Source organism: Sus scrofa, chromosome 12 (assembly GCF_054392235.1).
Source record: "Sus scrofa isolate SSC_HxYL_T2T_F1_AM1 chromosome 12, Sscrofa_HxYL_maternal_Yorkshire_Landrace_v2.0, whole genome shotgun sequence".
NCBI lineage: Eukaryota > Metazoa > Chordata > Mammalia > Artiodactyla > Suidae > Sus > Sus scrofa.
The window spans coordinates 20,888,105-20,912,882 of NC_139394.1; the positions used below are offsets into that span (position 1 = coordinate 20,888,105).

The window sequence follows — 24,778 nt, forward strand, 5'->3', positions numbered from 1 at the left end:
TGGGGGTGAGCAGAAGTGGTCCTAATCCATACTGAGGGGAGCAGGGAAAAAAAAAAAAAAAAGCCCTGATCCATGTGAAGGGCAAAGCGGGGGCAAACAGAAGTGGGTCCAGTTCACTGGATGGGAAGTGTCTGGCTCTGTGCTTGGAGTTAAGAGACAAGAGCTGGAACTGGTTGAGGGTGGGGAGAGACAGGGGCAGAGTCGGTTCCGGTTGAGCCAAAGGCAGAGGGTCCTAGTTTACTGCTGGGCAGTGGCAGGGGCTCTCCCTTTGATCTTACCCAGTAGTCTCCAGAAAGCCCTTACTATAGCGTTTCCATAATCTTCCCCATATCAAAATGTCCCCACCCGTGGGGCTCCCAGAACTGACTTGGCCCAAAAGCGCAGACACGGGCTCCTCCAGTCTAGCGAGTGCTCAGGACTGGTCCACGCGGCCTTACGTGCATATTCATTCACATCATGTTTTTCCTTTCCCAATTCTGCACACACAGCCTCCTACCCTCTTGCAACGCTCCGCCACCCGCCTCCCCTCGGGGTGCCTGGAACCCGCGATGACGCGATCGGCAGGCCTGCCCTTAAAAAGTTCCCGGCCGGGCTCCGCCTAGCCGACATCGGGCTCCACCCTAAGCCTGTCTCAGGCGGCTCCTCCTGGAGCTACGCACTACAATTCCCGCCGTCCCTTGCGTGCGCTCTCCCACCTCTCCCGCGCTCCCCGCCAGCCCCGCCTGTGAATCGGCCAAGAGTGCCTCCCATTGGCTTCGCCGCCCTGTCAGTCACCTGGGTATTGAGGGGCGGGTCGGAGGTGGAGATCCGGATCCGGAGCGGCTGAAAGGCGGAAGTGGAGGCCGGAGCCTGGGACACCGCCGGGGGGAGAGGAGCGGAGCCTGTCCGAGCCCCGGCCTCAAGTAACGCCACCGCCCCGGAGCCACCGTGAGTGTGCCTGTCCCGGGACCCAGTGTCTCGCTCGCGTTGAAACCTCTCCGGGGCAGCCCCTCCTCCCGCCCGGCCCCGGCTTGGGGGGATACTGACCCCTCCCCCGACCCGTAGCCCCCTCTTAAGGGGCTCCCCAGGCGTCGAGCCAGAGCGGGGGCCGGGGGGGCTCTTCTTTCCTTCCCTTACTTGCCCTTCGTAACCCTTGGGAAACCCCTGTGGCTCTCCTCTGGCCTGTCCAGCCCGGTGGTGGGAGGGAGAGACCCTAAGTTTCGCTCCCTCTCCTCCTAGAATTGGAGGAATCTTTGTCAGGTGTGAAGGAGCCTGTCCGACTTCTCTTTTAGAGGTAGCCAGAAGTGTTGTCTGTCGCTGTTTTCCTTTACCCCGTCCCACAAAAACTGTTGTCCCTCCAGCCCTAGAGGAATTTTATCTTGATATCCTGAGGCTGGGGCGGGGTGTGGGGGGGGTGGTCCTGGGTGAGACCGCTCCCACAACTCCTTACTTCCTCTCTTTCCTCAAGCTAGACAGCCACCCAGGATCCTAGCAGAGTTTAAAGTCAGGGTCACTCTTTAGGAATGCCTTGTCTTCTCCTCGGCTTGCTCCCCTCTGCCCCAGCCCCGTCCTCTAGTTATGGTGTTCTCTGGTTGTGTCGTTCCCTGAGTGTATCGCTTTTCCTGCCTCTGAACAATTTAGCTGAGGTTTGCTCAATCCTAGCTACAGATCACACAGATCAGAGTGGATCTGCCCATTCATTATCATCTCTCTCCCCTTCTCCTCCCCCCTTGCTGGAGTCTCAACCGGGTCCTCCCAGAGCACGCGAGTGGTTCCAAGCTACCTCAGAGGGACTGCTCGTCCTGGGACTGGTGTCCGTTGGTCTTTAGAGAGGAGGAAAAAGACCAAAAATAAGGAGTCTGGAATTGAGGAGTGCTAGGCTCTTTCCCACTGCTAAACACACACTCACCTCCCTGATCAACAGGTCATGCCACTTCTAGTCCTAGGGTCTATTTCCATTCCTTTCTGGACTTGATCAACTCAGTTGTAGATTGCAGAGGATTAGGTGGAGATCACAGTGGCACCTCTGGGTTCTTCATGTGCTAATTTTTAGTGTAACCCAAGGAATTCCCACACCCGAAAGTGCTGATTCTCCCCAGCTTTTCCTAGAGACAGCTGGTTCTGACATCTGATCCTTGTCCATTGCTTGAAACTTAGGTGTGTGAAATGGCTGCTGTCTCAGACCAGGCTGGGAGGTTCTTTGTTATGTGGCCAAAGTACAGGCCTGAGACTGTACCTTAATGAGAGCAGCCTGACTCTGAGGCCATGACTGACCCTTGCTATCTACAGTGGAGGAAGGGAGGGAAGGCCACACAGTCTTTGGGAATTTCGGTACCTCTTCAGTATTCTGGGCCACCTTTACTGCCCTGAGATGGCAAGGTCTGAGGTGGTTTTGCCTTGAGATCTTTCGGACCACTTCTGGACAGTCATCACCAGTGTCTTCTACAGACTTTTGAGCTAAGCCTGGGATGCACTTACTTTGTATGGAATAACCAAAAAACCTGCCTTGTTAGGGTCCACAGTCGGATCACAAGCTCTCTGTCTGTGTGGACTTCTTTAGAGGGTTGGTAGAGACTTCTGCGGTCAGCCTGGTTTCTCTAATCTGGTCAGCCTGTGCCTCAAGGGGCAGGGCCTGAGAGGCCAGCTGTTCACCGGCCATTGGTCTCGACTAGACATACCTCCTCGGCAGTAGGCTGTGTTTCTGGATCTCTCTGGGAGACCCAGGGTGAGGCTGGCCAGCCTTTGGAGGCGACTGCTTTGTCTGGATGTGGGCTCCCAGCTCTGATTCTGAAGTAGGCTTTTGAAGGAAAAGCTCTCCCTTGCAGAGAGACAGAAAGACACCAGTGCCCTGGGTGGTTAGGCAGCCACTTTAGGCACCCAGAGAGTATAGAGGCCAAGCAGAGATCTGATACTGCTTGGCAGCGAGGGGCAGGGCACTGTGTGGGGGACAGAAGCCCCTCCCCTCCCATGCCCTTCCTCTCTTTTGCCTCTTAGAACCGGTGGGCCTTTTTCTGCCTTTAGGCTATAGAAAGGTGGTAACAGCTAATTTTTATGTCATTTTAAAGTTGCCAAGTTCTTTTCACACATGTTCCTTACAAGAGTCCGGGGAAATAGTGGGAGTTGTCTCCACTTTAGAGATGATGCTGAAGGCATTGACGTAGCTTGATTTAAATCACACGGTTAGAAAAGGGTAGAGCCGGGGCTTGGCATTTGGAATTAGATGTGCCTCATCTTCCCTTATAGCAGGCCCTCCTTTGGTCTGTTTGTGGAACGAATGCAGGTGAGCAAGCAGCAGCCCAGGTGCAGACCCTTTAGCGTTCCTCGTCATTGGTGCCCCTCTGGTTCGGTTTTCTTCCCCACCCCAGCCCCATCCTCCTTCCTCCACTGCCTCTGGGGCCACAGCAGTTAGGAGGCGCAGGTCAGTACTCTTCAGGGCCTAAGCGTTTGCTAACATTTGCGTGACATTAATTTCTTGGGAACCTGAAAGTTGTGATGGCTAGAAAATGAAAATAAAAGTGAGTGGACTCAGGGGTCCCTCTGGGCAGGGGGAAGGGGCAGACAACTGGCAGAGCTGGCCTCTGCTTAGCCTCTGACTCCCCCCCACCCCCCCCAACCCCCCGCTCTCCCCCACCCCCATGCTGCCTCCTGCTTGCCTGGGAAGAGTGTGGCTCTCCACCCAGGACCCCTTTCACTAGAACTTGCAGGGAAACACAGAGCAGGGGCGGGAATTTAAATTCAGCCCCACCAAGCAAGTACTTCTTGGATCCTTTTTCCTCTGACCCCTGCCTGGTGGACAGAGAGGTGGTGTGGTGGGGTGAAAGGCTCGAGAGGCTTTCCAGTCAGCCAGGCCTGAGCTGTCATCTGGACTCTGTCATTTACCAGTTGCGTGGCCTTGGGCTTGTTGCTTGACTTCTCTGAGCCTCTCTTTTTTTCCAGTAAAGTGGGGGTGCAGGATCTCTTGCTGAATTAGAAGCAAAGGACAAGGACACAGTCCATTCCCAGGCCCGGGGTAGATGGGTATTGGCAAGGTTGGTGGGGTTTTGAAGATACATCGTAATTCATCCCTAGGATTCTGATTCACCGTTTCTGCCAGTTTTCACTGTGGTGCTTGGTGGTTTGCTGCATGGTTCCCATGTAGTTTTGTTTCAGAGATGGTAAACAGAATTGTTGTGGGTTGTAGTCCCATGTTACAGGAAGAACACTAAGGCCAGGACTGTGCTCCTCCTGCTGGGTTCTTGGAGCCACAGATGCGGTCAGGTCTTTGCCTCTTCTAGACACTTCAGTCTTACCCAGTATTAAACATTTTTATACTAAAACAATCCTGGATCTCTTAGAGATTGGGATGCGAAGTTTGCATGAATTTAAGCTAACACAGAAAACCTGAGGACAATATTTTGGTTGCAGCAGGTTGCTTTAGGTTCAATTCCCAGATTCCAGGGGTTTTGCATTTTCTCCCCCCTGACTTGAGTCAGGGCTGCTTCTGAGAAGCCCTGATTCAGGTAGAATTTGTAAACTAGATGTCCCTCAACCCAGGCAATAATGCTTTCAAGAGCCTTGGCAGAGAATTGGAATATTTCTTTTTTCTTTTTCTTTTTTTTTTTTTTGTCTTTTTGCCTTTTTCTAGGGCCGCTTCCCACGGCATATGGAGGTTCCCAGGCTCGGGGTCTAATCAGAGCTGTAGCCGCCGGCCTACACCAGAGCTCACGGCAACGCCGGATCCTTAACCCACTGAGCAAGGCCAGGGACCGAACCTGCAACCTCATGGTTGCTAGTCAGATTCGTTAACCACTGAGCCACGACGGGAACTCCAAGAATTGGACTATTTCTTAAGGAGTCCTCTGCATGAATAGGTTGGTTATAAAAGATTAAATGTCCCGTCTGCTATACGTGGGGACAATAATACAGATAAAAGCTAAACTTTTTGACGTTTGCTTACTGAGTGCCAGGCCCTCTCTTTTAATCCTCACAGCAGCCCCAGGAGGAAGGTACTGCACTCCATCCCCAGGTTATGGTGGGGACTCCATACTGAGTGGCAGAATAGGGGTGGTGGGGGTGCACATCCCTCCTCGCACTGTCTCTGGGCTGACTGTGTGCCCTTCCCTTTGCCTGGAAGGTTCTTCTCCCCCTCACCTGCCAGGGAGTGGCATCTCCCAACTTTTTCTTAAAGCACCATTGGAACAACACTTCCTCTGTGAAGCCTTTCCTCCCCCCAGGAAGCCAAGGGCTTCTCTCTTCCCTGCGCTGCTTTCCACTCATTGCTCCTTGTCGCCTCCTTGTCTAGCGTACGAGCCCAGTGGGGGCACAGATCAGGTCCTCTTTTATCTCCGCATGCAGTCCCCCCCCATGGCACCCATCATCGTAGGCCCCCCCTCTGTGTGGTCAAAGGAAAGGGCAGACATTCAGACCTGCTCTTGAAGCAGATGCCAGCCTCTTTTTCTCTAACACACACACACACACACACACACACACACACACAGTGCAGATGTGGTGAACCTGGGATTCACATCTGATCCCAGAGCCTGGGCCACTCCTTCGTCCAGCCTCCGCAGAGTTGCTCGTAGATAAGAGAGCAGAGAGATCAACAGGATGAATGTTAAAAGTGCAGATGAGAGAGGGGCAGGGACAGGTCACCAACTAAACTTGCTAAGGCTAGAGCCCTCCAGATCGCCATGTCCTGTGCAGGGTGTCATCAACAAGGGTGGGCATGGTTTTAGCCGGCCACAGCCTGTGGACCACTTTGCAGCGCACATGTCCCTGGTCGCTGTGCCTGTGTTGCGCTGTGGTGAGGCAGCACCGACCCCGGGCCGGGACTCGGCAAGGGTCAGTGGACGTGAATTCAGCTCTGGTCCCTGGGTTCGCCTTTGCACATCTGCACGAGGCTCAGTCTTCAGTAAGGGTGGGTTGAGGAAAGCAGTGCCAACAGAAAACTTGCAGGGGTAGTGGAGGGTTATCACCGTCTGCCCCCATGCCCAGATTGCACCGTGAGTGACATCTTACCTTTGTACATTTGTCCCCATTGACGAACCGACTATGGTACATTATCATTAACGAAAGTCTGTACTGTATTCACATTGCCTTAGTTTTTATCTAGTGTCCTTTTTCTGTTCCAGGATCCCATCCAGGACACGACATCTAAATGTAACGCAGTGTCTGGGCTGTGACGGTTTCTTAGACGTTCCTTCTTTTTGAAGACCTTGACAGTTCTGAGGAATATTGGTCAGATAGTTTAGAGCCTGTCTTTCAATTGGGATTTGTCTGACATGTTTCTCGTGATTACACTGGGGCTCTGGGTTTGGGGGTGGAAGACCACAGAGTGAAGGGCCATTCTCATTATCATGTCAAGGCTCCCGCTTTTCATGCTGTCCGCCTTGAAAGGCGGTCCCCCTTTGTAGCCCACACTTAGGAGTGGGGAGTTATGCTCCTCCCCTCGAGGGCAGAGGACCTACCTGAATCGTTTGGAATTTTGGTACGCAAAGGGTATGTCTGTTCTCTTCCATTTCTTTATTCAATTATTTGTATCAGTGTGAACTCAGGGGCACTGATTTTACATTTTAATTTATAGTCCAATACTGCTTTATTTTATTACTCAGATTGTTCCAGCTTTGGTCATTGGGAGCTCTTTCAGCTTCCTTCGCCCTACCCCATCATTTCAGAGGTTTTTAGTTTGGGGGGGTTTGTTTTGGCCACCCCATGGCATATGGAGTTCCTGGGCCAGGGATCAGATCGGAGCCACAGTTGTGATCTAAGGTGCAACTGTGGCAACACTGAATCCTTAACCCACTGTGCCAGGCTGGGGATCAAACCTGCGTCCCAGGGCTCCAGAGATGCCACCTCCACCAATCCTGTCACACCACAGCAGGAACTCCTGGGGGTTTTTAGTTTTCCTTGTTGTTAGCACTTGCTTACTTTTTGGTACTACAGAATGCTCCAGGCTTACCTCGTATATTTCTTGCCTGCTCCTAAAATCTGCTGGCTCTCCAGGGCTACTCCCTTTTCAGCAAATGCTTCCTCTCAAGTTTGTTGGTGTGGAGTTCTGTGGTTGGGCCCAGGTCATTTCTTCTCTTGATGGTTAATCACAGTCACTGAAGCCTCAAGAAGTAGGAGAGGTGGAGCCTCAGCTGGGAGATGTGCCCTGGGAGAATCCTGGGCACTGACCCCAGCAGCAGGCTGTTGCTTCTCCATGCTTCTCCCACCCCCACCTGCTGCTGTCTGACCGAATCAAAAATGGTCAGACTTGGTATTTACTCTGCAGTTTACTCTCCAGTTGTGAAGCTGAGGTACATGATTGTTCTGCATTTCAGGTGCTAAGTTCTGCAGCCAGACCTTCCAGGACTCCGGGTCTGGTAGGCGAGCGCATGGGGTCTGGGCCAGTGTTCTTTTGCTGCCCATGAGAAATGGACCTCCTCTTTGGGAGGCTTTGTGCAGGGTTTGTGGCTCCCGGCGGGCTCAAGGCAGGCTGTCACTTTGAGCTGTGATCCTGAATCATTGAATAGCTTAAATCCTTCCGTTGTACTGTCATCCCCTGAAGATGTGTAACCTGAGCCCGCCTGGAAACACTAACTTGGGATCTTAGCAGGAGTTGGTTTACAAGCCTCTTGCCTTCTATTCATAGCTCCGTGTGTGTCCCCTTCAGGTGGCTCTGTCAGAAGCATCCCAGGCGTGGGGGAGGCGTGGGTGGCCTCCCTAACCCTGGCTGCTCTCCTAGTCATCACATTGCTCTCTGAGCGGCTCCGAAGGCCGTGGTGATTAATGACACCAATTTCCAAACCTCTAGCATTTGCAGCCTGGTTTTTTAAAAGGAACTCTGGCGTCTTCGTCAGCTGTCCTAGTCCTGTCCCCTCCCCCTCTCCACAACTGAACTGCTTCTTCCCTTTCCTGAAAGAGGCTTTGAGATGGAAGGAACAGCATTTGGGCTTTAAGATGCTTTTTGTTGTGGGGCTTTTTTTTTTTTTTAAAGCATTTATGGTTTGCCTAGTTGGGGGGTTTAACTCCACGTGGACTTTTTTGGGTGGTGGCCGTCCTCCCTACCCCATTCTCGTGGCCTTGGAAGCCAGTCCCCGGAGAATACAGGGTTATAGTTGTTGACAGGACACAGGACATCAGCTGTGAGCTGGTCCTTTTTCTAGGGCACTGGTGGAAGTTGTCCTAGTCTGTTTGAGCTGCTGTACCCAAATCCCACAGTCTGGGTGGCCTATAAACAAGGACATTTATTTCTCACCGTCCCAGAGGTTGCAAGTCCAAGATCAGGATGCCAGCCTGGCTGGGTCCTGGTGGAGGCCATCTTCCGGCTTGCAGACGGCCAACTTCTTGCTGTGTCCTCACCTGACGGAAGGGAGAAGGGAGCCTCTCTCAGGAGAGCACTCATCCCAGTCGTGAGGGCTCTGCCCTCATGGCCTCATCTCCCAAAGGCCCCACCTCCAAATACCATCACAGTGGGGATTAGGATTTCAACACAGCCTTTTGGGCGAGGGCCACAGACATTCAGACAAGAGCAGCTGTCCTGCTCGGCATCCTCTCCAAACAGAGGCGCCGAAGCGTGGGGTCCGGGGAAGCTGAGCAAAAGCAGCGCGTGAATAAATGGTGTCTGAACGTTCATCAAGGCATCCACCTCATAGGGACTTCCTCGCCCCTGAACGTTTACTGAGAGCTTGCTCCAAGCCAGGCCCTCTGTGGAGAGTCGTCTTGCATCCTTTTCCCTGCAGCCCTGGACATGGGTGGTGCTGATCTATTTTACATGTGAGGAGATGGGTTCCAAGACACGACACACAGTCACCCTAGGAAGTGGTGGCTCCAGGACTTGACGTTTGTCTGACCAGTGCTTGTGCTTTTAACGCCTGTGCAGAAGGAGCCAAAGAGGTCCTGTGTTGGTGGGGAGCTGTGGTCCTATTTGGTCTTCTGCTGGGCTGTGGCTGTTAGGGGGTACGAACTGTGTGGCAGATGCATGTGCCTTGACGCCTTCAACTGCCCCCACTCACTTGCCAAACCTAACTGGGCTGTCCCTGTACTGCAGGCTCAGTTCACCACATTTATGAAGCACTGTGTGTCAGGTTTGATGTTAGGAGCTGTCAAAGGGAAACCCAGAGTCGGCTTTTGGGGATTTTGTAGCATGATCCTTTTCATCTGCAACAGTGTCCTTAGTTTCTTTTCTTTTCTTTTTTTTTTTTTTTTGCTATTTCTTTGGGCTGCTCCCGCGGCATATGGAGGTTCCCAGGCTAGGGGTCGAATCGGAGCTGTAGCCGCCAGCCTACACCAGAGCCACAGCAACGCGGGATCGTTAACCCACTGAGCAAGGGCAGGGACCGAACCCGCAACCTCATGGTTCCTAGTCGGATTCGTTAACCGCTGCGCCACGACGGGAACTCCTGCCCTTAGTTTCTTGCACTTTCTCACTCCTAACCATCAAGCCCCCAAACCTTCCAACCTCTTGCCACCTACGACAGTCATGAAAAGTTGGGGCCGTGAAGTAAAAGTGTGATCCATTCATTGCAACGCGTTGAGACCCAGTCTTTGCCAGATTTCTTCCCTTGGTGCCCTTGTACATCTTGTTCAGTGAAAATTAAGAACGAAAAAGTCAGCCTAAAATAGTGTTCTTTGGCACCCAGCTCCTGAGAGCAGCCATCATCCCTCAGATCCCACAGTGGGAACTTTGACCTTGATTCTTGTTAGTTGGGCAGCCTCTGAGCAGAGCGTGTGTGTGGTGTCTGAGCAGGAGGAATTTGGTTTTCTAGATCTGATACCTGATTCGCTTTTCCCTTGCTCTCCTCTGAAACATGACCTCTGCCCTCTGTTCTCTGTTTAGGAGCTGAGGGCTAAACAAAGAGGGCAGTGACTTAAACTGGCTTGCTTGCTTGCTTGCTTTTTTTTGGTAAAGACAGGAAAGATTTGTGAGAGGTGTCAGTTGTTGGGCTGAGTCGCTCGCTGAACAGGTGCCGCCGGTGACCCTGACTTGCAGTAGTGCTTCTTGGAATCTTTGTGGGCCTCGGGCAGCCGCAGAAGCGGCAGCTGTGCTGGCCAGTGCTCCTGGCCCCTGCAGAGCCCTTCCCAAGTCAGAGGGCAGGCTGGGCCCTGCATGGTTGAGATCCTAGTTAGAGCTAAGCAAATAGCAACTGCACGAGCAGATCAAACACAGAGTAATTGTGGGTCAGACAAGGGAAGCCGAGCCTTGGCTGGCTCTCTTTTTTGCATTCCACCTGGCCCTGGCAGGTGAAGGTGCTGGGGGGTGGAGGGTGGCATAAGCCACCACAATGCCTTGACCCCATCCCCTCCAGTCCACAAATACATGTGTGGATTTGTGCCACAGAAAGTGCCAGACTTCAAATTGGGCTTTTGCTGGAGGCTTTTTAGGGAGCCATCCTAGGTGGGGCCGGAGAGCCTGCAGCAGACTTGCTGGCTGAGGTATGCCAAGTGGCCTGCACAGGCCCTGTTAGGGCGACAATCTCTTAGGAATGCCAGTGGTAGGGCCAGGGGCCCCTGGTGCCTCCTAGAATCAGTAGGCAGGTCGGCCTCGCCTGGTGCGGCTGCAGGCAGACCCCTGTCTATCTGGCCTTCCTCACGACCCTGCCACCCGAGCGCCTAGCTCGTCTGTGGCCAGCAAGGCCAGTGAATAATCTTAGAGCTGCCCCCTGGATCCCGGGGCCCTTGCACAGACGGGGTGTGGGCGGCCACACCGGCCAGGCTGTGTCAGCAGATCCCTGTAGATAACCACTGCCTCCCCCCAGCCTTCCTCCCTGTGGGCACAGGAAGAGAGGGCCTGGAGGTTTCCATCCTCGGCCTGAAAGTTAGCGCTGACTCTGCTTCTCCGCCTCTCCGGGAGCCCATCTGTTGTGGAGAGTTGAGAAAGCAGCCTGGAGATCGGGGAGTGAGTTCTTGGTGCTCTTGCTGGGGCCTGGGGGCTTGTCCCTCCAGGGTGGCTTCCACCCTCCTCCGCCTGGCCTCTGTGCCGAGCGACCCAGCAGGCCTTCCCAACAAGGGAAAGGGCTGCCGGCACAGCTGCGCTCTGTCCTAGCTGCTCCTGGCCCGGCTCCAGGTCCAGCTGGGACGGCGGGGAAGGACCACTCACTCCGTCACGTGTAGCCGGGGTTTTAGCCGCCGAGGCCAGCTTTAAGCCTCTTGGTGGCCTGCACAGCGGCCCCTTGGGCAGGTGTTGGTGGACTTGGTGGACTTGGTCCTCACAGGCCTCACTGTGGGGAGGAGTCTAGACACGCAGCCCCAGAACTGAAGGAGGAGTGAAATGAAACTGCTTCCTGTTAAGGGGGGGGTCGGGTGGGCTGGGACAGATGCAAGGGCCTATCCAGCGGTAGGGGACCCAGCCTACCCTGAGCCCTGCTCTGGGCTGGTTTCCCTCCCTTCCCCCTGGAAAGGGAGCCATCTGGCCATGGCTGTGTAAAGGCAGCAACCGCCCCCCCACTGCCATCTCCACCACGCCCCCTCCTTACTGGTGGGATGAGTAAGGCCCTGGCCCGACACCCCATCCGCTTTCTCCCCACATCTCAACCTGCGCTCTTAAGCTGCTGGCTTCCAGGCCCCAGCTTCCTCTGTTACACTCCCCAGGGCGACACAGGCCATCTGCGTGGCAGTTCCATAGTCCTGGTCACACGGGAAGACACCCGTCTCTTTGATTCCCCTAAACCTTTTTCCCCCTGCAGACACTCTCCGGACTGGTTGGGGAGCACAGAGCACCAACCAACCTAACTTCTTTCTCCCCACTGAAAAGACAGAAGTATCAGCCTCTTTCTCTCTCTCTCCCTTTTTTTTTTTTTCATTTTTGGCCGCCCCGAGGCACATAGAGCTCCTGGGTCAGGGATCAGATCTGAGCCACAGTCATGACCCAAGCCACAGCTGTGGCAATGCTAGATCCCCAACCCGCTGTACTAGGCAGGGGATCGAACCTGAGTCCCAGCACTCCCAAGATGCCACTGATCCCGTTGCGGCACAGCAGGAGCACTCAGCTTCTCTTTTTAGCTTTAGACAATTTTAAAATTCTTTAGCCCACAGTTAAGTACAAACAATAAATATATATATTTGGGGGGGGGTTTCCATCCACATCATGCAGAAGTTCCCAGGCCACAGCAGTGGCCTGGGATGGAACCCGCACAGCAGTGACATCGGATCCTTAACCCTCTAGGGGTTAAGGAGTTCCTCAGGGAACTCGCAATAAATATATTCTTAATATTTATGCAGCAAGCACATTTGTGCTGAATCCTGCTATCTTGCCCCTTATTTGTTTGGGTGTCATTGTCCTTTCTTGGTCTTTTAATTCAGGCATCATCTTTTTGGTTGTCTTTACTCTGAATTTTTTTTATACCAAGGCAGAAAATATTTTATATACAGTGGAGCTAGATTGGTATCATATCATTTCCAAGCTTAATTTTTCATCGCTCTGTGCAAAATTCTATACCAGTAGCATTTTAAACCTTTTCATTGCCATATAACTTATAGTGAAGCTTACACGTCTTAAGTGCATTTTTACCTTTGTAGCTATCCATGTATCTACTGTCCGAATCAAAATACACAACTTTTCCATCCAGCGGCGTGGTTTTTTTTTAATTTGATACAAATGCCTTTTTTCCAGTTAAAAGCCATATTTCATTAAAGCATACAGGGAGGGTGGTGGCGCAATGATTCTTATTAGACGTAATGACATTATTAATATTCCGGGTTTTCTGTCTCTGCTGGGGCACCCTTGCTGGAGGGAGTTCTAAGTCCTGGGCTCAGGCTTTGCCACCACCTGGCCGTGACCATGCGCAGGTCACCTCCCCTCACCGTCATCTCCTCTGTAATTGTGAAGAGGAGTTTTGCGCTTTGACACCCAGTGAGTCGAAGGTAGTTAATTCGGCTCCGAGTATAATAACCCTGACGTTCAGTAGATCCTCACCTACAGGAAGATACTGTGCCGTGCATTTTACCTTTACAGCAGCCCCCTGTGATTGGTATCAAGTGGGACCATTTTATAGATAAGGGACTGAAGCTGACAGCCGTCGCTTGTCTGCCGTGGCCAAGGTCACTTGGCTAATAAACGGTGGAGCCAGGCTTTAACAAAACCCAGTTCGGCTCCCAAGTCCTGAGCTGCTAGCTGTGCTGGGGAAGGGTGTGGGTACCTCGTGTGGCTCTAGGTTGTGTTGCTTCAGATCTTCTTTTCCTCTGGGTCTGCAGCCAACTGGAGGCCTGGGTAGTCCCGCTGTGAGTCTGCCCTCTGGTCCCAGGTGCCACGAGTGGTGGTTTTCCCCTTTGAGGATGAGCTGTGTTCTTAAGTCTCTGAGTAAGTCATCGCCCCCGCTGATCTGAGCGTTTTAATGCCTTCTACCTTACCTTTAAACCTAAATACCTCTCCTGTGTCCCCCTCTTCTCTCCATTTAATTCTCTTTAAGCGAGCAAGTTGCTCCTGCAGTCCTCTTGCTCAACTCTCACGGTGCCATATATTCAGGAATGCTTTTATCCAGGGTAAAGTGTAGCTTGAAGAGTCACCACCTCCAGGGGCCCTGGGCGGGGTCACAGGGTTCTCCGCACCCCCCTCTCCCCGCCCCGTTCCCCCCCCCCCCAGGCTAACCTTGAGTGAGCGAGTGAGTCTAGAGTCTCACCGCGGCCTCTGGCCAACACAAAATCTGGTTGGTTTCCCTAATCTGCCCACTATCCAAGCTGTGCTGGGACTGTTGGCTAGAGGAAGTCTCTGAAGCAAACAGGAAGCATGAGAGACACCCATCAGCTGGAATTGCTCACTCTTTACCAGGAAGGACAAAGGATGTGAAGTCGGTGACTTCATGGATTAGAAAAAGGTGAAAACCTCCAGCTGAGGCTGGGGGAAGGGGACATTCCAGTGGCCTCTGGTGTCTTGGAGAAGGCTCCAGGTGTTGAGTAAGGCCAGGAACCAGTTCCCACCCCCACGCTGGCCCACCTTGTGTTGTCTGTCCGCGTGCCCATCTGGGGGGAGGGGGTGCCTTTCTGTCTCGCTTTCTTCCCTCCTTCCTGTGTCACCTGCAGCTCTTGTGCTTAAGTCGGCTGCCTCAGATCACTTGGGGAACTTATTTTAAAAACATTCATTTCTGGACGCGACCTCTAGAGAGTCAGGAGTCGGTGGGTCAAGCTTATTTTCTAAATGCCCCAGGTGACTCCTGTCCAGAGCGAGGAAGAGCAGCCTCTTGCTTTTTCTCCCTCTATTCCGCCTTGGCCCACAACGGGCTGCGCATGTGCCCGTTATGCCTGTTCACGGGCTGGAGTGTTTAGGAGCCCGGGTCTCTTCTGCCTTTCCGTGTGCCCTGTGGGGAAGGGCGTAGGTTGCCCCTGTCTTTCCTTTCTCTTGCGTTTCCCTGAAGACATGAGGTTGGGAGAGATGCTTGTTCTCTTGGCCTCTGAACAAACCAAGGTTCTGATTTGGAGCAAGGGGGAGGAGGTCACGGCAAAGAGGGGCCCTCGCCATTGCTCTGCCCATGTCAGCAGCTTCAGAGAAATATCCAGGAGGAAATTCATCCCACTCGTATGTTTTTCATGGTGCTGGAGAAACTGGTTTAAAAATTTTTTTTCCTTTGGCCTATTCTTTATCTTAGAAGAAATTTTGACAACAACTTTAGCTCTTAAAGAGAACTGGATTTTTGTCTGAAAGGGTCATCTTTCCATCACTCGACTGCACCCATGGTGGGTAATTCAAGCTGCTGGTTCAGGAGGCAGGATTCCCGCAGTGGAATTCCCTCCCTTAGACAGCCGGCCAGCTCCGCGAATTCATCTTTACCTGCCGGGGCGGGCTGGGGGTACGTTTCTGATTTCCCAGGTTTGGGAGAGGAGGACATAAAGCTTCCTGGGGCTCTGGGTGTGACCTGCCTTAGACACCCTCATCTCCCCGTGCCCTTCATGGCAAAAATCAACTTCCTCCCGGCTCTATTGCCTGGGAAGGATCAGGACCTCTGCTCATGTGATCACCAAGTGGGGCCAGGAAAACCACGAGGCAACAGGCCATTAAAAGAAAAATGCTGTGTGTGCCTGCTCAGGTGTCTCTGGAAGGCAGGACCAGCATCCAGGCAGAACATGTCCCCAGCCAGTTTGGGCCGGGTGAGCACCTGCAGTGCTTTAAAAAAATGCGGTCATCAGGCCCTTCTCCAAACCTTTGTCGGAAGTTCCAGGGGCTGCCCAGGTGATTTGCTGTGCAGACAGGGTGGAGAACTACTGCATAAAAGTCATTTGTCTCCCCTTCTGGCTTGTTTCAAGATTCCATCTGGGCAAGTTTGGAAACCCACTGGTTTGCTAGGGACAGGACTTAGATGTTACCCTCTATTTTTCTTGGCTTGTGGGTGTTGGTTACTTCCCACCCCCGTAGCCCTCAGCCCCAGTTACTGTGGTTTTCCTGGAATCAGGGTCTGTCTGCATCTTCTCTTCCCCTCTTCCTGCTCATTCATACCTCCTTCTCTAGAGCCCTGGCCGCACTCTGCGGCCCAGCCAAGATTGTATGTCATGTGGATTCGTGGTGATAACCAACCTGTAATTCCATTGTGCTTTCCCTCTGTCGCTTTCGCCTGGGCTGGTCCTGGGCGGCTCCTCCCACTGGCGGGAGTTTGTAGGGACTGCGAGATCACTGCAACTGAGAGCCAGCCCTTGCTGGGCCCGCAGAGCCACTGCCACAAAAAGAGAGTCTCATTCACCCAGTGGCCCGAAACCAAACAGAGTGTGGGCGTGGTCGCCACAGTTCTTCTCCCAGCAGGGAGACTGGCAGGCGTCCAGGCTGTCAGCGTGTGCTGGGCGGCCTTGAGCAGGGCATTTAACACCTGAGCGGCAGGCCATTTATCTGGAAAATGGGAGACGGTTTTAAAGCTTACCAGACATAATGGTTGTACAGTTGTTCAGTAAATGTTAGAGGTCTCTGGAAATCATTTCATTTGCTGAGCGCTCTCTGAGTTCCCTGTCTGTCTGCAGCACTGAGAGGAAGGTGGCAAAGAAGCCAAAAGCATAGGCCCCACCTCAGGGGCCGTCTTGTAGAGTCCTGCCAACATCATTGATTGGGGTGAAAAGAGAAAGCATCTTAAACTATAACATATTTCAAAATTGGCATTTTTTGGTCACTAATCGAGATCCCCCGCATACTTCCTTCCTTGTACTCTTGGGGAGGAGGTGGCCCCCGCTTCAAACCTCTTTTCCTTTGGTGCCGTCCAGAAAGGAAACTGTTGTTCCTGGTTAGTGAATCACCCTTCCTGAAGCTCACTTTTTAAACGAGTTGCTGGGAGAACTTGGACGTGAAGAAACGATTTGAGGTTGCACAAAGCAGGCCCTTTGTGTGTCTGCTTCTTGCATGAGCACAGACCATGGCCTCCCACAAAACCCTCCTCATTCATCCCCCAGCCCACCCCCGTCCTTTGACTGTCAGGGAACGTGCTCCCCGCGCTCAGGGGGCAGGTCGGGGCTGTCCTGCGATGCTTGCTGCAAACACCCTTCCTGCACAGACTCTGTTCTGCGAAGGGCCATCCCATCAAAACCTTTTCTTACCAACTTCGTTCAAACACTGCATAGAGTGTTTAGCACATGACACCTGCTCACAGTGCCTGTTTGTCAGACATGCTGTGTGTGTGGTCTGATACCTTTTAGTATAAGTTATCTAGAGGCTTCTGGAAATAGGCTCCTCATCCTTCTTTGCAGTTCCAAAACTTAAAAAAAAAAAATTGCCCCTCCAAAGCTATCACTGACTGAGTGACTGAGACGTGGGGCTGGGGCCCCAGCTGCCCGGGGGGTGGGGGGGGCGGCAGGTCTTGTACCCACGTTTGTCTCCACCCTCCCCAGGCTCCCCCTTTTCTCCCCTCGGCATCACCCTCTCCCTCTGCCAGTGGAGAATGGAACTGAGGTCTATTTAAACGGGAAAATTGGCAGCCGTTCTGCCTGCCGGCAGAGCTCGCTGGCTCTAGTGTGTGTTTGGTCTTGTGTGTGTTCGGTTTTTTAATGTGCGTGAGACTCCTGGCCCCCCATCAGCAGTGAGGGAACTAGGGGAAGAGGCTCAAGATGAGGGAGTGAAATGCGGCTTTGATTCTAGCGCACAGTCCATCTTCAGACTGAGAAAGTCGGTCTGTCCTTCTGGAGAGGTCATGACAAAACGGCTCTTTGGATCACAACTTGCACCTGGCCCGGCCCTGGTCCCTGAGCGCCCACAAGGCTGGCCAAGCACCTTGTCTGAGGAGCCGGCCGCCAGGACGCCCTGTTCCCCGGTTGGCCTCACCACCCACCCTGGCTCTGCCCAGAGGCAGGCTGTGATCTCAGCTACCAGACCACAAGTCCATTCATTGTGCGTTGAGCTAGATCCTCATGTCTTCCAAGCCACTTTTTGGTACCCCCGGTGCCTGTTGACTTAACTGTCACCAGGCCGGCATATGCCCGTTCCTCTCCTGTGTGTGCGTGTTTGTGTGTGAATGTACATATTTGGTGTTGGGAAGTCAGTGTTGGCTCAGAACTGTGAGCCTGAAGTTGGGACACTGCTTTTCTCTTTACCGTCAGGTGGTTGTCGGGCGGAGACACAGGGTACAGCCTAGTTAGGGCTCACGGCCTAACTTCTGGGGGTGGGCTGCAGGGACTTGCCGGGAGGGGACGCAGTCAGCCAGGTCCTCGGGGCGGCAGAGGGAGGGACCTGGGCTTTGAGAGGGGCTCTTGTGTGACAGTCTTCGGGCTAACCCAGCACTTCTGATTTCTCCCTTGCAGTGGGAGGCCCCCCTCCCCACGAAGTGCCTCTTTGCGTAGCGCCGACCCCACCCCCACTCTCACTGGTACCATTACGGCGGGACGGGCCATGGCGGGTCGGGGAGGTGCAGCGCGACCCAACGGACCAGCTGCTGGGAACAAGATCTGTCAGTTTAAGTTGGTCCTGCTGGGGGAGTCTGCGGTGGGCAAATCCAGCCTCGTCCTCCGCTTCGTCAAGGGACAATTCCACGAGTACCAGGAGAGCACAATTGGAGGTGAGTGGGCCCAAGGGAGCTGGGGTGGCCTTAGGGAAGCTGAAGAAATGCCTTGGCAATGAGGAGAAAGGAAGCTGACTGCCCACAGACGAAGCACTCCCAGAGGGGTCGGGGGGTGGGGGCCAGCCTCTCACCGGACCTGGACCCTCGAATCAAATCTAGCAGCTGCTCTGTGTGCCAGACTCCCGGCAAGTGTCTAGTAAGAATTAGCTACATTGAAACCTGCCTTCGTCTTCTGGCTCCACCTCTTGATTTATTTGTGTGGCTCCAGGTACACCCTTCCACTGACCTGGGCCGGGAGAGGCTGGGCCTGGCTCTCAGGGGTTCTTAGCGCAGCCAGGCAGTGAGTATATCGGCCGGCCTGCCCCACTTCCCAGAATGGGGAAATGGCCTCGAGAGCGGGCTGGTGTTGCTGACTGACCTTGGCCCTTTCTAGCCCTCGGAGCCCGTCCTTGATCTCCCAGTGGTCAGCATTTAGGGTCTGGAGCCAGCCTCCTGCCTCAGTGGCCAGGACAAAGCCCGAGGACTGGGACTGACCTTGGGCTTGAGTCATCCTTTCTCTACTCTCTTGGTTGGTAGGAGGTTTCCAGGCAGCTGGAAACAAAATGGGCTGCGTCAGCAGTCTTCTGCTGCCTCCTCAGCACTCGTGTCAGGAGCTGGAGGGGGGAAGTGAGGCGGGGCCCCAGGCCCCTCAGGGAGGCGGGGGCAGGGCGGACCAGGAGAGCCGAGCTGGCTGGGATCCTCTGCTGGGACTCCCACCTGCCGCTCCTGCGCTGAGCGAGCCTCCTCCTCCTCTGAAGGGCGTGCTCAAGGGCCACATGTTCCCCTGCCTCCTCAGGCCAAGGATAGGGTCACTGTGTTCCCTGAAGGTCAAGCTACCCGGGAATGGTTTGAGGTCAAAGCTGAGGGTGGCAGCTCGCCAGCGTGCCAGGAGGTGGCAGGGGTGGTGAGGAGCAGTAGACCAGCTTGTACTTCAGGCTTCCCCAGCGTAGCCAAGTGTGGGAGCGTGTCCTCAGGAGACGGAAGGCCAGCGACAGCCCTGGGCTGGAGCAAACGGCCTAGCGAGGTGTCGGTGGAACTGTTGTCTGAGGGGCGGGAGGACACCCTCCCCCACTTTCACCCGTGGAGCCAGGGCTCCCCCGGCCTTTCCCTCTTTGCCCTGTGCCACTGGCCTTCAGAGAGGGCTCCTGAAATGGCTCGAGTACCAGCAGGCTTCCCTCCTCCTTCTGCCTTGCCTGGCATGGGTCTGCAGAGCCTGTGCAACCCCTCGCCCGCTGGACTCATACACAGGAGCACCAGCTCCGCCTGCCATGCTCGGCCAGCTCCTTTGGCCGCCGGGTGAGGGGATTTCAGTGCCCGTCTCAGCAGAAGTCTTGGATGGCACAGTGCAGCTATGTGGGCTTCCCAGCTCCTTCCTGCCTGGTAACGTCGCCTTCCCTCTTGCAGCGGCCTTCCTCACACAGACCGTCTGCTTGGACGACACAACAGTCAAGTTTGAGATCTGGGACACAGCTGGACAGGAGCGGTATCACAGCCTGGCCCCCATGTACTACCGGGGCGCCCAGGCTGCCATCGTGGTCTATGACATCACCAACACAGTAAAGACTTCCCCTTGCTTCTCCACCCTTTGTTCCTGAGCGGGGCGTGGGCACATTTCCTCTGGTGTTTGGTGGGGGAGGGGCCTCTGGCAGCTCCAGCTTCTCCAGTGAGGGTCCCTGGGCAGAATGCCCGTTCCGTCCCGTTGACACTCTGGCCCTGTCTCCCCAGGACACGTTTGCACGGGCCAAGAACTGGGTGAAGGAGTTACAGAGACAGGCCAGCCCCAACATCGTCATCGCCCTCGCGGGCAACAAGGCGGACCTGGCCAGCAAGAGAGCCGTGGAGTTCCAGGTGGGGGGCGGACTGGACCCAGGGAGGGCGGGCTGGGTCCCCCTCCGCTTCCCCAGGCTGCAGGGGGGTTTATCTGCCGTCCCCTCCCTTGAGCCTAGGCCTAAAGGGATTGTTGTTCGCTGCTCCTCTTTTTGGGCAGTGGAGGATGTGTGCATGTGCATAGTAGGAGCTTCAGCTTATTTTTGTCTATAAACTGACTTTTTAATGAAACTTAGTGAAAAAGACCCTTTTTTTGTAATGTGAAACATGCACATAGGAAATTATAAACAGTACTAGAAGATATACAGAATGAAATTTGGGCCTGACCCTAGAAACTCCGTCTCCCTTCCCCAAAGTTCCCTATAATTTCTTGTCTTTCTGGAAATACGCACATGTGTGTGGATCCCTTTCTTTACAAACTGTGTTTATTTTTTACCAGTCCCTACCTAACAGGCTTCTAGTTGGTGGGTAATAGCAGAAGACTGGAAACAGTGCTGCAGTCAGCATCCACATACCTTTATCCAAAAGTGCAAGTGGAGGAGTTCCCGTTGTGGCTCGGCAGTAACGAACCCGACTAGTATCCATGAGGATGCGGGTTCAGTCCCTGGCCTCACCCAGTGGGTTAAGGATCCGGCGTTGCCATGACCTGTGGTGTAGGTTCCAGACTCTGCTCAGATCTAGTTGTTGCTGTGGCTGTGGCGTAGGCTGGCAGCTACAGCTCCGATTTGACCCCTAGCCTGGTAACTTCCATATGCCTTGGGTGGGGCCCTAAAAAGACAAAAAAAAAAAAAAAAAAAAAAAAAAAAAGTGCAAGTGTATTTGAGGGTAACTTTCTAGAAGTCTTTCCCAGCCTAGTGGTTTTGAAGAGCAAGAAGGCAGAATGGGCCTAGGGAGACCTGAGTCAAACATCTGCCAGTTTGTGAGCTGAGAGGTGCTGTAGGTGAAACAGGGAACTCAGAGCAGGAAAGAGAGCCTTGGGCCTGAAAACCCCTGTATGGTTCTGTTGGATGGAAGGCACTGTAATTGGGGAGGATTTTTATGCTGGGCTTCAGCCCCTGCCAACTGTCAGTGTTTGCCTCCCACCCACTTTCTCACCTCCATCCAAATCAGGAAGCACAAGCCTATGCAGAGGACAACAGTTTGCTGTTCATGGAGACATCGGCAAAGACTGCAATGAATGTGAATGAAATTTTCATGGCCATAGGTAAGATGCCTCCCCCGCCCCCAAGCAGGGTATATTACTTGCCTGCTGTTTTACAGTAGGTCTGTGGGGTCCTACAGATCTGGGGTCTGTTCACCAAGAGATCTTTTTCCATTTTTGATAGTGTGCTGAAGGGGTTTTCTTGTTCGTCTGACGCTCAGATATAGATAGTTCAGGGGGGTGGTGGGTAAAAAAAAAAAAAAAAAAAAAAAAAGATATAGATAGTTCCCTCCAGAAGTCTCAAGCCTGGGCCAGAGTCTCACCATTTCACTTCCTGACCCTCTGCCGAGCGTGCCACCCACCTAAAATTCTACCTCTCCATCCCCAATCCGCTTCTTAGGATTTTTTCCTTTTTTTTTTTTTTTTTTTTTTTTTTTTTGCTATTTCTTGGGCCGCTCCCGCGGCATATGGAGGTTCCCATGCTAGGGGTCCAAATCGGAGCTGTAGCCACAGGCCTACGCCAGAGCCACAGCAACACAGGATCCGAGCCGCGTCTGCAACCTACACCACAGCTCACGACAACGCTGGATCGTTAACCCACTGAGCAAGGGCAGGGACCGAACCCGCAACCTCATGGTTCCTAGTCAGATTCGTTAACCACTGCGCCACGACGGGAACTCCAGGATTTTTTCCTTTTTAAGTTCATTTGGCTCTGGAGTCATCCTGTGTGGCCTTGAATCTCTGCCACTTGTTAGCGCTGTGGTCCTGAGCAAGTTTTGTAGCCCCTCTTTGCCTCAGTTTCCTGAAAGACCCAGAGCGTGCCAGGCTTATAGAAGCGAAGCTGCCGGTATATTGGCTATCACGGATTGGGTGGTACCCACGTGGACCTGAGGGAACAGTAGGGTGCCCTTACAGACACGCACCTTCCCCCCTCCTCTCCCATACAGCCAAGAAGCTTCCCAAGAACGAGCCCCAGAATGCAGCTGGTGCTCCGGGCCGGAACCGAGGTGTGGACCTCCAGGAGAACAACCCCGCCAGCCGGAGCCAGTGCTGCAGCAACTGAGCCCCCCTTGCCTGCCCATTGCCCCCACCTCCTCCGCCTCAACGACCCGACTGGAATCCACTCTAACCAATCGCACTTAACGACTCGGGCCACCACTAGGGGGGGCAGAGGGAGGGGTCCACCGTAATTTCTCCATATCATTTTGATCATAGGCCGGAGTGAGTTATTCCACCTGCACCTTTCTGTACAAATACTAATTCAATTTTAAGTCTTAAGTCACTTTTTTAATATATATGATCTGCTCTTCCCACTTCCTGCCCTTTCTACTGCTCTCCCACTCTTCCTCTGCCGGTAGTAGCCACGTGCCCCCGTTGCCCCAACCCTAGTGTATGGGGAGGTGGGGGTTGGAGCAGTTCCCCTTCTTTCCCTCTTGCTGATTAGCGGGCTCAGCAGGAGCATCCATATCCTTACTGTGTTTGGAGTGCGCTTGGTTCCGGGTGGCGGGGCAGGCCCTGGGGTTAGGGAAGGGAGGGGCCGCTCTCCCCTCAGCTGGCTGTCATCAGGCTGCGGCGCCCCCTCACCCCCTGACTCACAGCTGGGAGAGAACCCACAGCATTACCACAGCATTATTGTGACAGCCACGAACCCATTGCCCACAGCCCCCTTCCCCCTCGTCCTTGGTCACCCTGACCTCTGGCTCTGAGCCCTGTTCTGACCAAATCACGATGATGAGTATTGGGGGGGGGGCGGGTAAGGGGGGGAGTGGGAGGGGATGGAACCAACTTTTTCTGTATTTTGTATTGTATGTTTTCTTCAACATGTAACCAATCAGTATCTTGTCAATATAGTCAGCCGATCGATCGACCTCCCGCTTGTCTTCCTTGTCTTTCTCTGGCAGAGTTTTATGAGGCCATATCCTTTCTGTCTTACTTGAAGTTAATTTAAAATGAACCTCTAAATCTTATTAAACAAAAGCTTTCTTCTTCTCAAGTGAGGGGATGGTGGTGGTCATGGCAACCAAGAGAAAGAGGCCAGCTGTTAACCAGCTCTGGTGGGGTGGAGGGGGTAAGAGTGAGCTGGGCCTGAGTCGCACCTAGTTTGAAGCTGAGGGTCCGCATCTCCCTCTTCCCCATCCCCTCCAGATTATATTGGGCCGATGAGCAGTCTGTATTTGGAAACGGTCTCTGAACACCAGAAACACCCTCTCTGGGGTTCTTTGATTCGTCTCTGCTAGGCTGGTGAGGGAATGGGTCCTCTCATCTTCTCCCCTGAAGAGGAAGGAACACCAATGACCTCTGGAACCTTGGACTGGTCATATGGCCCAGACGGCAGCCCCACACCAGGTCCACGCCGTCTGATCCCTGGTCTCTCAGGGGCCCTCTGCTGGTTCTGGAATCAAGTAATGCTTGGACCCTTCTGGCCCTCTGCTGCCCCCTGCTGGAGCTGCTGGTTCAGGCAGTGCGCCAAGCCGAGTGAAACACTGCCCGCTCCCCCGCCCGCCTCCCCCGGAGGCCCCAAGAGGCCTGATGCATGGTGGGTCACGATCTTAAGGCGCCTTTCCTGCCACCCTCGGAGCCCGCCACTCGGCCTCCCTCTCCCTTTGTAGCTCCACCTCTGACCCCGATCCCAAGAAAAGACCGTGGACACCGAGGCTGTTGCTCACTACGGTTGTTTACTGGGTCAGGCTAGTTTGGAACCCTTCTTAGAGCCGCGGCTCCTGAGTCTTGGGGCCGGTCCTGTTTGGGCTTCAGGGCAAGGCAGCGCCCGGCACTGGCCTCGAACACACAGCTGGCCAGAGGGTGTCAGGCAGCAGGTCATGGCGGCGGGATCCAGGCCTGGCGGTAGTGGCATTTGCTGGTGCACCTTCTGTGCCATGCGGAAGCCGCTCCCATCTGGGCTGCAGCCCTCCAGTTGCCGTTGGCCGGTCACCATCAGGCATCCACCGTCCACCTGAACCACCAGCTCCTCGGGGGTGAAGCCATGGGCATACATCTTCATCTGGAAGCCATCCTCCGCATGGACGTTGTCCCGCATAGCTGCCACATCGTCCGTGAGCTGCTGCACTGGCAGGGTGGCCACCTGGTTCTGTTCAGTGAAGGCAACGCTGGCACATCGGGAAGCTGACTGGCTCCCGTTGGGGAGACCGCTACTGACCCGCTGCATCCGAGAGAGCAACTGCTGGTGAAGAGCGCGAGGCTCCGAATGTAGCGCTCGGCTAGGGCGTGGGGGCCCCCGGGAGCGGGGGCCTCGGGCCGGAACGGCTGCACTCCCGCTCCCGCGGCGCCTGCTCTGTTGAGGGGGCTCCCCTGGCTTCCGGCAAGTTTCGCTTCCGCGGAATTTGGGATCAGCTATGCACATCCTACCTCCACGAGTCAGGTTGGCAACCGCTCTGACGCCTCCGCGGCTGCTTTTATCCCGGATCCTGCCCCTTGCTCGGGCCCTTCCCCAACTCCGTCAGAGGGCCCTGGCCTGCCGGGGCTGTGACCCAAACGGATAGGCCAAAAGAGGCCGGCGGCCTGTGAGCCCCACCCTGGAGCCGTCAGCAGCACAGAGCAGAGATGAGATTGAGCCGCCCGGCTCATGCCCTTGCGAGAATCCGGCCTGGGGGCAAGCGGGGCCTGCCCTCTGAACAGAGCATCAGAGTGTGACTACAGGGTCATCCATTCTAGGAATGTCCTTCCGATCTCTGACCATGCACAATCCTGCGACACATAGGGTTTGGAAGGTGGACGCACCTTCCTGGTTTCCTTCATTCATCTGACCCTGGGCCTACTGGTGGCAGGCGCAGAGCTGGGCTCTGGCACCAGTGCCCACGGTGTGAGAGGAGAGCCACACCCATAGGCCCTCCTCTGCCTCTACCTCATCCCCACC

At 54.3% G+C, this 24,778-nt stretch overlaps 2 protein-coding genes across 2 annotated transcripts; one reads left to right on the plus strand and one right to left on the minus strand.

Annotated features, from left to right (window-relative positions):
* The first annotated feature begins 802 nt into the window (after positions 1-802).
* On the plus strand, positions 803-22,772 carry RAB5C (RAB5C, member RAS oncogene family). The gene is given in 6 exon segments (NM_001244254.1): positions 803-927; positions 17,641-17,894; positions 19,341-19,492; positions 19,662-19,784; positions 20,874-20,967; positions 21,852-22,772. Coding segments are annotated over 5 exon segments (651 nt in total). The 5' UTR covers positions 803-927; positions 17,641-17,728; the 3' UTR covers positions 21,968-22,772.
* A 788-nt stretch (positions 22,773-23,560) lies between these two features.
* On the minus strand, positions 23,561-24,414 carry HSPB9 (heat shock protein family B (small) member 9). The gene has a single exon (XM_003131404.5). The coding sequence runs from the start codon at positions 24,263-24,265 to the stop codon at positions 23,588-23,590; it is 678 nt and encodes a 225-aa protein (XP_003131452.4). The 5' UTR covers positions 24,266-24,414; the 3' UTR covers positions 23,561-23,587.
* Positions 24,415-24,778: the final 364 nt, after the last annotated feature.